The sequence below is a fragment of the Dromiciops gliroides genome, chromosome 3 (assembly GCF_019393635.1).
Source record: "Dromiciops gliroides isolate mDroGli1 chromosome 3, mDroGli1.pri, whole genome shotgun sequence".
Lineage (NCBI taxonomy): Eukaryota > Metazoa > Chordata > Mammalia > Microbiotheria > Microbiotheriidae > Dromiciops > Dromiciops gliroides.
The window spans coordinates 410553493-410568432 of NC_057863.1; the positions used below are offsets into that span (position 1 = coordinate 410553493).

Below are 14940 nucleotides of genomic sequence, written 5' to 3' on the forward strand. Positions count from 1 at the left end.
ATACGACCTTCAGAGTTGTCTTGGATTGTTGTATTGCTGAAAATAGCAGTCTTTCACAACTGATCATCTTACAATATTGTTGTTACTTTATATACAGTACATTTCATGTCCTTTTTAGTCTTACTAAATGGAATGAGAATTAATATATAAATATAATACATCTAGACAGATATCTTTTAAATTATTGGATAGTTAGGTGGTACAGTGTGTAGAACACTGGACTTAAGAATCAGGATAGCTTGGATTCATATCCTGCCTCAGACACTTAATAGCTATGTGACCACAGGCAAGTGACTGGACTTCTTTCAGCCTATTTCCTTATCTGTAAAATGGGGATAATAATAGCACCTACTTCTCTGGAGTTGTTGTGATTACCAAATGAGATTATATATATAAAGCACTGTGTTAACCTTAAAGAACTCTATAATTGCTGGCTATCTTTGCTATCTTCCTCCCTTTTTTGTAGAGGTGGGAGACTATGGATATAGAATATTACATATACTATTAGGAATGGTCATTGTGTTAGTTTTACTAAAATGCTTTTTAAGAACTCAAAACAAAAAGAAAACAAATGTTAACAATTGTTTTAATATGTAATTGGGGAAAAACAAAATATGTTTTAAAAAGAAATAAATTACTTCTGTTTAAATCATTGCTGGGTAAGGGAGGGAATCTATTTAGAAATAAATGTAAACTCCATGGTGGCAGTAAATGTTTAATTTGTGTCTTTGTATCCCTAGCATCTAGACCAATAACTAGCTAATAAGTGCTTAATAAATGCTTATTGACTAGTTGACTGATTTGTTATATGAAAGAAAAAGGGTCAATAAAAATAAGAGAAAATTTTAAATGTAATATCTGCTGTGTAATTATAATGACCAAATTTGGCCTCAGAGAACAAGTTATAAATGAAACTTTCTCCATTATTTGCAGAGAGCAAGCACTCTTAAGCACATTGTCTGTTGATATGGTGATTAGTTTTGCAAAACTCCTTTTTTAATCCTTTCTTATTTTTTGTTTCAAAAGATCACCTTTGTAAGCAATTTTTATTAAGCAATAAAAATAGTTATCAGTTAAAATAAAACTTGTAATTTTTCCTCCTAAGGCTTATATACAGAAAGTGGAGACGACAGATATGATTGAACTGGGACAAAAATTGGTAGATGCCAAAAATTGCCTTGCTTTTCTGATAGAGTGTGCCAACTTCTCTCCAGCTGATATTCGACTGAATAATAATGTTTTTCAATGGTATGGGAGAATGGGAGAGATTTTTGAAGAACACCGAAAAATAATTAAAGAGAAAACTGAACAATACCAAGATGGACTTAAGGTTTGCTTTGCAAATTAACAAAAATATTTTATTATTGAGAGAAATGTTTATAATGTAAACTTCATAGATTATAAACTCTTAAAGGGCAAGCACCAGGTTTTTACTCTTTTGGTATCAAGCTTCCTTTCCAAAACAACACAGTTTAGCAAAGTACACATCGTAAGTGGACAATTTTGCTTAATGAGTGAATAGAAAAGAAATGTAAACAATACAGTCAACTATTGATTCTTTAAGTTAGTTATTTCTCAAAACATTGTAAATTGATAGACCATATTATTAAGATAGTAATTTGTAGTATGAATTAACATTTCCATTTTCAACTATTATCTAAATTCTACATTTCATAATGCAAAAATCATTCTTGTGTAAGTCACTGAAAATTGCATTGCCTCTAATTAGTGAACAGCATTAGAATAAATTACATATTACTTATATAAGGTATCTTTGAATCACAGACTTGTGGAGTTGCAATTATTAATCAATGCAGAAAGATCTACATGGTATTTTGTGTGATATTCCAGATTCAGTTTCTGAAATTAATAACTTTTAGGTTTTTTTCCTCTTATTCCTCTTTTCTGCTTATGTGTGAATGCCACTAAGCAGCAAATCATGCAAAGTTATGGAAAAACGAAAAGATGAGAACAAAAAATGGTGTACCAGAATCCAAGAAAATAGAAATTCCTCCATTAAATTATGAGATTTAATTGTAAAACATTTTATTATTTAAATCTAGTTTTTCCTGACTTTTAATTGACTACCTTTCTAATGAATACTTACAAGCTTACCTCATTTTTTCTTTCAATTTTTTTAGATGTTGATATTTAAATTTTCAAAGCAGGCTATATGAAGCTAGAATATTGACATTGTTTTTACTTTTTGCATTTTTTTGCATTTCTTCAGCAAATAAGTTTAAGGGGGGCAAAAATCTTAACAAAAGTTGATTTTTTTTTGTTTTAGGATATAACACTAAAATCTTGTGAATTTTTCCTAATTGAAAGACATGCAATATGTGAGAAGTGTGAATCATAGAATATATATAAATATATATTTATAAAATTTTATTTTTTTTATGCATATATATATAAAGAAATAAAATTTTATAAATTCAAATTGGTTTAGTAAACTAGAGGGACAGAGTAGGAGAGAATCTTGAAGAACTTTAGCAAATGGATTAAGAACCTTTTTATTATTTAGTCAGCATAAATACAATGTGGTTTTACAATATCCTGAAAAGACTACTTTCCTTCAGGAGGCTAAACATTTCTGTAGCTACATATCAATTTTTCTTAGCTCCTTTTTACATAGTTAATATGTATATAAACCTTAATCCAGCCCTCTATAGAATAAACAACTCCAAATTTGTGGACTCGGCTACTTTTTAACTGGACTAACTTTTGACCCTGACTTGTAAAGTTTTGTTTTAGGAGCCAATCCCCTTCCATTTGATCCTTCTTGGGATTCTGACAGGGTTTTAAAAGCAACGAGTTTGGTTATACTTACGAAAATTTTAATTTGCATAGATATATAGGTTTCTACTTTGTTTAAACAGTAGTGTCTTTTTTATTTTTAAATAGTTACGATGTGAGCGATTTGTTGAGGAACTCGAGAGTTATGCCAAGCAAGTAGAAGAATTTTACACATTTGGAGATATTCAAGATATTAATCGATACCTCAAAAAAGCTCAAGCCCTGAATGGAAAGTTGGATTTAGCAGCAGAAAAGGTATAACTTTATGTATGACTTATATTGGATTGCTTGCCTTCTTGGAGGGGCAGGGAGGGAGAAAGGAAGAAAATCTGAAACACAAAGTTTTTAAAATGGGTGTTAAAATTGTTTTTGCATGTAATTGGGAAAAAATAAAATTCTAAATAAAAAAAAAGCAAAGGTATAATTTGTAAATTGTCAGTTGGTGTAAGAAAAACAACTTTATAGTATAAATGTTTTAATGACTAGAAAATGAATTCAAGCAATTTCAGATTTGGAGAGGACCTATATCTAGTCTAATCCATTTGTGAAAGAAATCTCTACTACACATCTGAAAAGTGGTCATCTAGCCTTTGGAAATCTCCAAGAGGGAGAGGGAAGGAGGGAATGCCTCACCTTCTGCAACTGCCCATTTCACTTTGGAATACTCAATTGTTATGAAGTTCTATTATAGTCAGAATTAACTTTCGGTTTTTCTTTATAATTTTCACCCTTTGCCTCTCTCTCTGCTCTCTGGGGCTGAGTAGAGCAAGTCTAATCTCTCCCCTTTGGCTCTCTTTCAAATACCTGAAGACATACATTATGTGCCCCTTCACTTAAGTCTTTTCTCCTTTGGGCTAATCAAAGCCATTTCCTTCATTTGATCTTTATGACATGAACTAGCAGCTTTTTGTCAATCCTGGTTATTCTCTACTAGAAATGTCCTAGTCTTCCCTAAAATAAAGCATCTGTATCTAAACAGATCTGGTCCAATTAGGGCAAATTACAGGACTATCACCTTCTTATTCTTAGAAACTGTGTTTCTCGATGTGACATGAGATTTTATTAAATTTCCTGGATGCCACATCATGATAAATTCTTGACTCATTCTTGCTGTCTAGATCCCCCACCCCATCTTTTACTTGTTAATTTTAAAAATTCAGGTGTAAGACAGTATATATCCTTCTGAAATTTCATCATATTAAATAGATCCCACCTACTATTACTACTTGGTATAGTCTACAGAGTTGATAATTTAAAAATTTTTAGCTTAATTTATTTTAAAGTCCATAGTTTACTAATTTTTTTGTATTAACATTCTGAGAAAAGAGCTCAAGTATGTTAAGGCTGATCTTGAAATTATTATCTGTTAGAAGAATTAGTACATGGGGAATTTAATTTTTAGAAAATATTTCATGTTTGTCTTCTCAGATTGAGCAGTTTAATGCAGAAGAAGAGGCATTTGGTTGGCCAGCATCTATATATCCACAACGTAAAAAAATCCAAGATACTTTGAACCCTTATCTTCGTCTCTATGATATGGCTGTAGAATTTAGCAACAAATTTAGAAATTGGACAGAAGGACCATATGCCAAGGTGAATCCTGACCAAGTAGAAGGAGATGTAGGGAACTACTGGAGAGCACTATATAAATTAGAAAAAGGTTTCCATGATTCTCCAAATGCATTAGGAATTACCAAAAGGGTAAAAACAAAAGTTGAAGAATTCAAGGAGCACATTCCCCTTATTCAGGTGATTTGTAATCCTGGTCTGCGGAGCCGACATTGGGAAGCCATGTCCGATATTGTTGGTTATATCCTAAAACCAGCAGAAGACTCAACTGTATCTTCATTTCTAGAAATGGATCTTGAACCATACTTGGACAAATTTGAAAATATTAGTGAAGCAGCTAGCAAAGAATATTCACTTGAAAAGGCCATGGAGAAGATGATTGGTGAATGGGATTCAATGGAATTTATCATTCTGCCTTACAGAGAAAGTGGGACATACATTTTGTCAGCAGTGGATGAAATTCAGATGTTATTAGATGACCATATTGTTAAAACACAGACTATGCGAGGATCTCCATTCATTAAGCCTTATGAAAAAGAAATGAGGTAAGTTGATGTACGGCCAGATCTTCAGGTCTTATGTCTGTAATAATTCAAATATGTTTGTATCATTTTAATGTTTTTATATTGTGAATTGAATGACTAACAATTCTAAAACAGAAGAGCAAATAAAACCCACTCAGCCTGATTTTCCCAGGACAGTTTGAGATGATCATTTCTGTATGTAAATAAATTTAAATAAATGAAGGGAGAGCATTGTTTTGTAACTCATATACCAGACAGCACAACCTAAAGGAGGAGTGCAGTCGGTTTAGTTATGTACTTGGCAATTCTGCCATCTATACAACTGGCTCTTTTCTGCTCAAGAAGGAACTTGTATTGCTCAATGTGAAGTGAGTTTTATTACACGGTACATTTTTGTATGCATTTTGTCATTTCAGTTGTGTCCAACTCTTCATGCCCCATTTGGGATTTTCTTGGCAGAGATACTGGTTTGCCACTTCCTTCTACAATTCATTTTACAAATGAGGAAACTGAGGCAGATAGAGTTAATTAACTTGCTTAGGGTCACATAGCTAGTAAGTATCTGAGGCCATATTTGAACTCAGGAAGATGTGTCTTTCTGACTCCAGACCCAGCACTCTATCTGCTGTGCAACCTATATGCACAGAGAAAGGGTTAGGTAACAACTAATGATTGTTTCCTGCTCAAACTCTTATTTTCCTATCAAAACAACAAGGGAGGGGGCAGCTAGGTGGCGTAGTGGATAGAGCCCTGGCCCTGGAGTCAGGAGTACCTGAGTTCAAATCCGGCCTCAGACACTTAACACTTACTAGCTGTGTGACCCTGGGCAAGTCACTTAACCCCAATTGCCCCACTTAAAAAAAACAAAAAACAACAACAAGGGAGGAGAGGAAGATGAGTACATCATTAAAATGCAGTTAAATATGGAAATATTGGGGGAAAATTTTTAAAAATGCCTTAATGTAATTTAAATATAGCAGTGTCTAAGAGCTGTTCTTTTGGTGTTAAGGTTCTAAAATACATGAATCACAATTCATATTGAATGTGAATTATGGAATTATGTGGAATGATATTTTATCTATAAAACACAAATATTATTCTAGCTATAAATTTTATTAATGTTAACAGATTGATCTGCTTCTTTTAGCTTAGGATATCCCAAATTTCTTGATGAATCATAACCTTAAAATGCATGATCATGATGGATTAGTTTGTGATATTTAAAACAAAACTGACTGAAAAATCCAATAGTAATTCTATTGTTTTGAATAGGCCCATTGATGATGATGAGGCCTAAATAGTTAGGATCATATGAAATTTCATTGAATCACAAATTTCCTCTTGGGAATTGAGGTCTGTTAGGTAAGAACTTAAGCTTTCCTGGTCTATGTGACATCAAACTAAATGTCAGAGGATGTGAGTCCAGATATGGTTGTCTCTCCTCATTATATAATTTTCTCAGAAAAAAAAGTTAGTGTGTACTTCTCTATCAATATTTTCCAGCTATAGAATTAGAAGCTTTGGGTTTTTATATTATGAATGATATCTAGAAAGCTATATATAGTGTAAGTCTAGTCATTTAATCTAAACTGGAAAATAGGATTAGGAAATAAATGTCCTCCCTATGTCACAAAGGCTATCATGAGGGGAGGAAAACCATAGAACACTATATAAATTTGAGAAGTTATTCTTACAGAAACATATCGTAAAAGATGTACATAGCCACTCATAGGTGTGACTTTTAAAAGGTTTTGTGGAATAAGGCAAGTAAATTGTCTTTGAATGTATATACAGTAGTGGGGATTGAAAACCACCATATAAAGAAATGATAATTCAGCTCTTTGAAATTTTGTCATTTTAAAAGAATATGTTATCATTTTTGTTTCTTTCTTGAGAAAGTTATTAAGAGCTATTACTTATGATTCACAGAGAATGGGAAGGCAAACTATTGCTGCTTCAGGAAATCCTGGATGAATGGCTAAAGGTTCAGGCAACTTGGCTATATTTGGAGCCAATTTTTAGTTCTCCTGACATTATGGCTCAAATGCCTGAGGAAGGCAGAAGATTTACTACAGTGGATAAAACGTGGAGAGAACTGATGAAAATTGTCATACAAGTAAGGGAATTATCTGAATAACAAATGTGGCTGTGCTATTCAAGTGGCAAATTTTGTTTTGTAATATAAACCAGGAAAATGTGATCTCATTCTCATTTGTTTTAGTCATAAATTTAAGGATCTCCAGTAGCAAGAAACAATAACACAAAAAAACTTCTGATAATAACAAAATGACGCAAGTATGTTGCTATTTCTACTTACTTGAGTCCCTAATATAAAGGGCATTAGTAAGTATCGACAGAGAAAGAGAAAGAGAGACAGTGACAGAGAGGAGAAAGGGGAGAGAGAGACAGGGAGACAGAGAAGAGCATGCGCTTGACAAATTAAGGCTAAGCAAGAGACTGATCTTGAATAACAATATAATTGATGTCATTTCTCCTGAGAAAGATATAGTACTCTATACTAGAGCATAAGAGGACTACTACTTACCACACACATATTACTGTTATCAGGTGTTGTTTCAGTGGTTGTCATCCTTGTTTTTTAAATTAGACTGGCATAGGAAGCTCCAGTTTAGGATACTCCCTCCTCTATTAATCCCTGCTCTGAAACTCACCAATAGGGATTTGCTTAGGCACTGAGAGCTTAAGTTTATTTGCTCAGGGTTATAAAACAATCAAATTTGGGTGGCTAGGTGGCACAGTGGATAAAGCACCGGCCCTGGATTCAGGAGTACCTGAGTTCAAATCCGGCCTCAGACACTTGACACTTACTAGCTGTGTGACCCTGGGCAAGTCACTTAACCCCCATTGCCCCATAAAAAAATAAAAATAAAATAAAAATAAAACAATCAGATTCAATACCCATGAGACAGCAAATCTGTTGCCTTTCTTTTTTTTTTGTGACCCTATTTGGGATTTTCTTGGCAGAGATACTGGAGTGGTTTGCCATTTCTTTCTCTGGTTCATTTTACAGATGGGGAAACTGAAGCAAACAGGGTTAAGTGACTTGCTCAGGGTCACACAGCACATTTGAACTCAGGAAACTCAGGTCTTCCTGACACCAGGCCTAGTGCTCTATCCATTGTGTCACCTAGATGCCCAGAGATAATCTTAGAGGGAAGGTAAATCAGCTGAGATAGAACAGGTTTTATTACTTTATGGTGGGATTTGGTTACAATTTGTTACAGAATCACAGAATTTCAGAGTTGGAAAAGCCTTCAGAAGCCATTTAATCCAACCTATACCTGAACAAGAATTCCCTTTATAACATACCTGACAAGCCTTTAACCTTTGCTTGAAAACCTCCAGTGAGGATGTATCCACTGTCTCTTGAGGCAGTCCAAATCATTTTCTCATCCACACCAGTCATTGGTCCTATACCTTTTTTCAGTCTCCTTTTCCCCTCAATTTTGTATTTATGCAATTGATTTTTAACCCAAGTATATTGCTATATATTCCTATTAATTATAGCTTTAAAAACAATAGTTCTTTTTATTATCGTTAGTTGTTCTCATCAGATTCGGTTGTTAAGGTTCATCTTACTATATTGATCCCCAAATCTTTATAGATCCTAATTCCATTATTAAACATATTATCCCCCTAGCAATGTATGACTAATAAATTTTCCAGCTCTCTCTAGCTCCAAGATAAATTATACATTTCTCCATTTTGTTCACAAGAATAAGGATCTAATGAAGAACTGTCAAACATCTTACTGAATGATTTCCAGGCATAGTCTGGAGAATTGACCTGATCTTTTAGTCTCATAAGTCTGATGTATGTGTGTATGCACTTATATGTTTGTATATATGTAATATATATTTAAAGGATACACATTTTTAAAAATTAAAAATACATAAAACCAGCAGGTGGCATCATCTCTCAGGTTTTACAGATTTAAAGTGCAAAGTGAAACACTCACTCTTTGCAAGGTTCTCTCTACCCCTGTACAAGCTCTGAAATTTCTGCTTGTTCACTTTTTCCCAACTCCTCCCTTAGCCAATTAGTTGTTGATTCTCCCTTAGGTAGACCTACACAAATAGCCTAGCTTCAAAATAGGAAGAGTGAGGAGTGCCTGAGGCTGCTTGACTCTGAGAAAAGTGTCTTGCTTTTACCTGGCTTGCTTAGACCACTGTAATCTGTTTACTCATGACTCCTGTATAGTCTAGGGTAAAGGGTCCCTAGTCATGTGACTAACATCCTTTGCTCTTGCAAATAAAATCAAAACCGCAAGATCCTCATTCAGTCAGCTCAGCTCCTACATAGAGAAAACAAAAGAGAACACTCTGGGTCTTGTACTGAAGTTTTAAAACTCTGAATTGTTTGAAACTGCTTTTGGGTAGCAAAAGCCATTCACCGTTTCACTCCATTGTAGCCTCTTTGGGTCACAATGAAATTATGGCCAGTCACAGTTTTATAGCAAGGCTTTTAAAACACTCTGTGTATCAAGAATTATGAGCAACTTAAAGAAACACCAGAGTCTTGAAGTAAATTTCTATAATCATCTGTAAGCAGAGGAAGAGAAGGGGAATTAAAGCACTTCAGAAAGGTTTTTGCAGATCTCAAGGAGTAACCACAGTTCAGCGAATTAATTCATATGCAATAAGGTTTTGAATAGGTAGTCTGAGACCATCGAGTCAAACTTCATGGCCCAGTCTCTAGTTTCATGCTCTCCTTGCCAAAGCAAACACCTCTACATGCACAGGTGAATGCAGCAGATTGCTCCCTTCATCATCATCATCATCCTTCTCTCATTTATCTTCAGTCTCCCCATCTACAGATAGCTTCCCAACTTCCTACAAACACGTCCATTTCTACCCCATTCTCAAAAATCTTACTTGGTCTATTTATTCCCAATAATTTTTGCTGTGTCCTCTCTTTTGTGGCTGAATTCCTTGAAAAAGCCTTCTGCAGGTGCCTCTATTTCCTGTCCTCTCACTTTCTTCTCTTTGTAGTCTGGGTTCTGACATCATCATTCAACTGAAACTGCTTTCTCCAAAGTTTTTAAGCCTTTCATTGCCAAATCTAATCACCTTTTCACAGTCTTCATTCTTCTTGACCTTTGTGCTGATAACCGTTTTCTCCTTGATATTCTCCTTCTCTCCAGGTGTTTGTGATGGCTGTTCTCTCCTGGTTTTCTTCCAGTGGGTCTGCCTACTCCTCTGTCTCCTTTAGTGTGGGTCTTTCTCCACCTTATGTGTGTTAATAATGGGAGTCTCCCAAGGTTCTGTTTTGGCCCCTGTTTTCTTCACCTTCATCCTATTTCACTTGGTGGTCCCATCAACTCCCATAGTTTCAATTATTATCTCTTATGCAGTTGACTTGTAAATCTACTTGTCCATCCCTAACCTCTCTTCCCACTTTCTGTCTTACATCTTCAACTGCCTTTTAGAGATGTAGAACAGGATGTTCTGTAGATGTTTTTAAAAATATTTTATTCCCAACGGGCAGCTAGGTGGTGCAGTGGATAAAGCACCCAGCCCTGGGTTCAGGAGGACCTGAGTTTAAAACCAGCCTCAGACACTTGACATTTACTAGCTGTGCAACTCTGGGCAAGTCACTTAACCCTCATTGTCCAACCAAAAAAAAAATTATATACACACACACATATACATATACATGTATATATGTATGTCTGTGTGTGTGTATATATATATATGCATATATATAATTTCCCCCAATTACATGTTAAAACAAATTTTAAACATTTTTTTTAAAGTTTAGAGTTCCAAATTCTATCCTTCCCTCCCCTTGCCACTCCCTGAGATTGTAAGCAATCTGATATAGGTTATATATGTGCAATCATGTAAAATATTTACATATTAGTCATTTTGTATAAGAAGACTTGAACACAAAAAAGAGAAAGAAATGGAAAAAAGAGAGCAAAAAATAGCATTCTTCAGTCTGTATTCAGACAATATCACTTCTTTCTCTGGAGGTGGATTGCATACTTCATCATGAGTCCTTTGGGATTGTCTTGGATCCATTGTATTGCTCAGAACAGCTAAGTCAATCACAATTCTTCATTAAACAATATTGCTTTTATTGTGTACAACATTCTACTAGTTCTGCTCACTTCACTTTTCATCAGTTCATGTAAGTTTTTCCAGGTTTTTTCAAAATCATCCTGCTTGTCATTTCTTATAGCACAATAATTACAATCATATATACCACTGCTTTTTCATTCGTTCCCCAATTGATGGGCATCCCCTCAATTTCCATTTCTTTGTCACCACAAAAAGAGCAGCTATAAATATTTTGTGCAAATAGGTTATTTTCCCTTTTAAAAATCCCTTTGGGTTACAGAGCTAGCAGTGGTATTGCTAGATCAAAGGGTTAGGGTATGTACAGTTTGATAACCCTTTTGGCATAGTTACAAATTGCTCTCCAGAATTGTTGAACCAGTTCACAACTCTACCAACAGTGCATTAGTATCCCAGTTTTCCCATATCCTCTCCAACATTTATTATTTTCCTTTTTTTGTCATATTAGCTAATCTGATAGGTGAGGTTATACCTCAGCATTCTTTTAATTTGCATTTCTATAATAAATAATGATTTAGAGCATTTTTTCATATGGCGATAGATAGCATTTCTTTGTCTGAAAACTGCCTGTTCATGTCCTTTGACCATTTATCAATTGGGGAATGACTTGTATTCTTACAAATTTGACTCAGTTCTCTATATATCTGAGAAATGAGGCCTTTGTCAGAAATAGTTGTTGCAAATTTTCCTCTGTTTTCTGCTTTTCTTTTAATTTTGATTGCATTGGTTTTGTGCAAAACCTTTTTAATTTTATCTGATCAAAATGATCTGTTTTACATTTTGTAATGTTCTCTATATCTTGTTTGGTCCTAAAGTCTTCACTTAAACATAGATCTCACAGATAAATTATTCCATGCTTATCTGCTTATGGAATCACCCTTTATGTGTAAATTGTCCTATAGACATCTTAAATTTAACTTAAATGAAACTGAACTCATTATCTTTCTCCCAAGTCATTCCTTCTTCCTAACTTCCCTAATATACCATTGAAGGTACCACCATACTCCTAGTCACTAAGTTTCACAACCTAGGACTGACACCTACTAGTTTAGTAAATTTGGGCAAATTATTTAACCTCCCAGTGCCCCCAGGTGCAACCAAGTCTCTGTGCTAGAGAACAGGTACTGATCTCCATTGGGAGAGGACATTTCCTACACTAATGAAATCACTGGTCTGGAACAAATATCCCGTGTCAAATGCATGTCAACATTTAATGTATAAACAGATAAAGATAGGCAACAAAAATTATTCAACTAAGAATATCTATAGTTATTGTTGTATGTTATTTGTCCTTTGTTTTCAAAGGGCACTAATGACATCATGAGAATAATGTCTTGATATGGATGTGAATTGGATTTAAGTGAGTAATAATCCATTAATAACACTAGTTACTAAGCAAATAAACATGAATAGCTAAGATAAAGAAAACATGGAGTAATAATTCATGTAGGCATGAATATCTTCTAGCATATGCAATTACATCCAAAGCAGTTGTATATAGTAATATAAACAAAATATTTGAAGTTACCTTTATTATGGCCTTTATTATTCTTGAAAGATAATGTATTGACCTATGTTTGTTGTTTGAACAACATAAGATATTTAAGAAAAGACAAACTATAATCACAATATAAGCTTCTTAGTTGTTCTGTCGACATATATCATTTGCATTTGAAAGGGACCATCCCAGTAAACATCATGTTGTTTCTAGTCCTTGCTTTCTTTGACAGATTCCGAGTATTACTTCCCATTATTATTCTCCTATGGCTTCTTATGTCTATAGACAAATTTATACAGACTATTAACTGATTTAATTTAAAACAAACATATAATAATAACAATGATGATGATGATGATGAAAGTCATTGAGTTACAGGCAATCTAAATAAATTCTTCTTAGGAATAAGTTTATCCTAATCTTATTACTTGTATTTGCAACCCCTATTTAATGAATGAAATTCTCAGAGCATTTGAACTATGAGAGTTTGAAGGAAACAGCTACTGTCAATACTCCTGATGATGGCATTATCCTCTTTCCTACTCTAAGGCTGCCTATAGGCAGCATATAAAATGAGGTAGAATCCAGCAGTCTGGACTCCACCAAAGCTGTTGACTTGAGTGTGTTGATAATGAAGGAGGGAGAGCAAGAAATACTGGTGAGACCTCACTAGGGCAGATTAGAGACTTAGGATTTTGGGTATCTGGGTAGTTTTTCTTATGCAAGTGTGTTTGCAGCCCCCAGTTTTGTCTGTATGTTTGGGAAGAGTCTTATGCATTGAGTTGTGTTCAAGTTGCTTGAAGTTTAAGCACATTTGTCACAATGTCAGTGATTGCCATTCCCCTGATGAAATCTGATCCCTTCTTTTTTATCATGTGCATGTCTATATTAGTGGTCTGAGAATTCCATCATTCAATGGTTTGGGGTCCTTGGCATCTTAGTAATTAGTTATTCTAAGCTTGTTTCTATTATGTTATTTTTATTGCAGGGAATTTGAAGAATTGGTTTGATATTAGGGAGGAAGCTAGGAAGTACAGTGGAAAAAGCATTAGACTTGGAGTTAGGAAAACTTGAATTTCATTCCTGCCTCCAGCATCTCTTAATTGTGTGACCCTGGGCAAATCAGGTGTCCTTTCTTAGCCTTTGTTTCCCCATCTATAAAATGGGAATAATAATAGTACCTACTTCCCAGGGTTGTTGTGAAGATCAAATGAGATTACACTTGTATGTGTGTTTGTGTGTATATGTGTGTACAGTGCTTTTCAAACCTTAAAATACTATGTAAATTTTAGTTATTATTGTCATTATTATTACTATTATTGAGGTATCAAGTATTGGCTACAAAGTACAAATGTTAAAATAAATATTGTTTTCTTCCTCAGGTAAAACATGTTATAAATATATGAAAGAAGCTTTTTAAAGTTAGAAATTGCGAGTTGACTTAAAAACAATAAAAACAGGGTTTTCCAGAAGATGGCAGTCTAAGTACAGCTTTCTGGTGTTTGAATGTGAGATTAAAGCATAGTTTCTATATCCAAAAGAAGGCATTCATTTAAATATTAACTCAGGCCTATCTCTGGTGGGGGTTTTATATTGAATTTTAGTTAGATTCCTTTTTTATGCCTTTTTAGCATAAAACTAACAGGAAATATAAACAAAATACTGTCTTTTAAATGTTTATCTTCCAAAATAATTAATGCTAATCATGTTATACATTTTATGTGGAAATATTTTAGGGAAACAAATGGAAAATGGCCTTATTCTTTGGTTTAATTACCAAATTCTCAAGTTATACCATTAGATAATAAAGGCAACTTTCCTGTGGACATGCACATAACATATAGTGACTCATATTTTAGAGAGGAGTTTGTCAGAAAAGATAATTCATATATAAGCATTAAATAGTAAATTGGTGATTATTTTTATCTAGTTAAAAACCTCATCCTTAGATGTCACTACAAAAATTTAAACACCAAATTAGTTTAATATTGGCATTGACCATTGTTCAGTCCTCAACCATAAAAATATTTATTTTATTTAGATTTGTAATGCAATCTTCCTGAAAACCATCAAGGAAGTTATCTTGATATTGGACCTACATGGTCATATATGCTCATATGCTACTTCTGTATCGATTAATAGTTCAATTGATATTGAAATTTGTTATGCCTGCTTTGCCATCTCTTTTATTTGCCAGTGAAAAGAATCAAAATACATCTAGAAAAGGATCTCTTCATTTTGCCAGCAGTGAATATTGAGTTTTGAATCACAAGGTCCACTGGGCCCTTAGCATTTACTGGTGATACACAGTACATGCTAAGAAAGAAAACTAAACACAACTTTTACTTGGAATGAATATGTTACATTATAATATGCAGTTTTAAAAAACGTCATGAGACCAGTTGTTAGATTGTTTATATTTGGACAAAGAAATAATACTCTGTGAAATACA

The 14940-nt window shown here is 34.0% G+C and overlaps 1 protein-coding gene across 1 annotated transcript in view; it reads left to right on the forward strand.

The window, feature by feature from the left end:
* DNAH7 (dynein axonemal heavy chain 7) overlaps positions 1–14940 on the forward strand; it is a 304763-nt gene that overhangs the window by 92635 nt on the left and 197188 nt on the right. The window contains exons 15-18 of the mRNA XM_043992176.1: positions 1106–1330; positions 2905–3051; positions 4225–4910; positions 6819–7005. Of these exons, the coding sequence (XP_043848111.1) occupies positions 1106–1330; positions 2905–3051; positions 4225–4910; positions 6819–7005 (1245 nt within the window). The remainder of the gene's footprint in view (positions 1–1105; positions 1331–2904; positions 3052–4224; positions 4911–6818; positions 7006–14940) is intronic.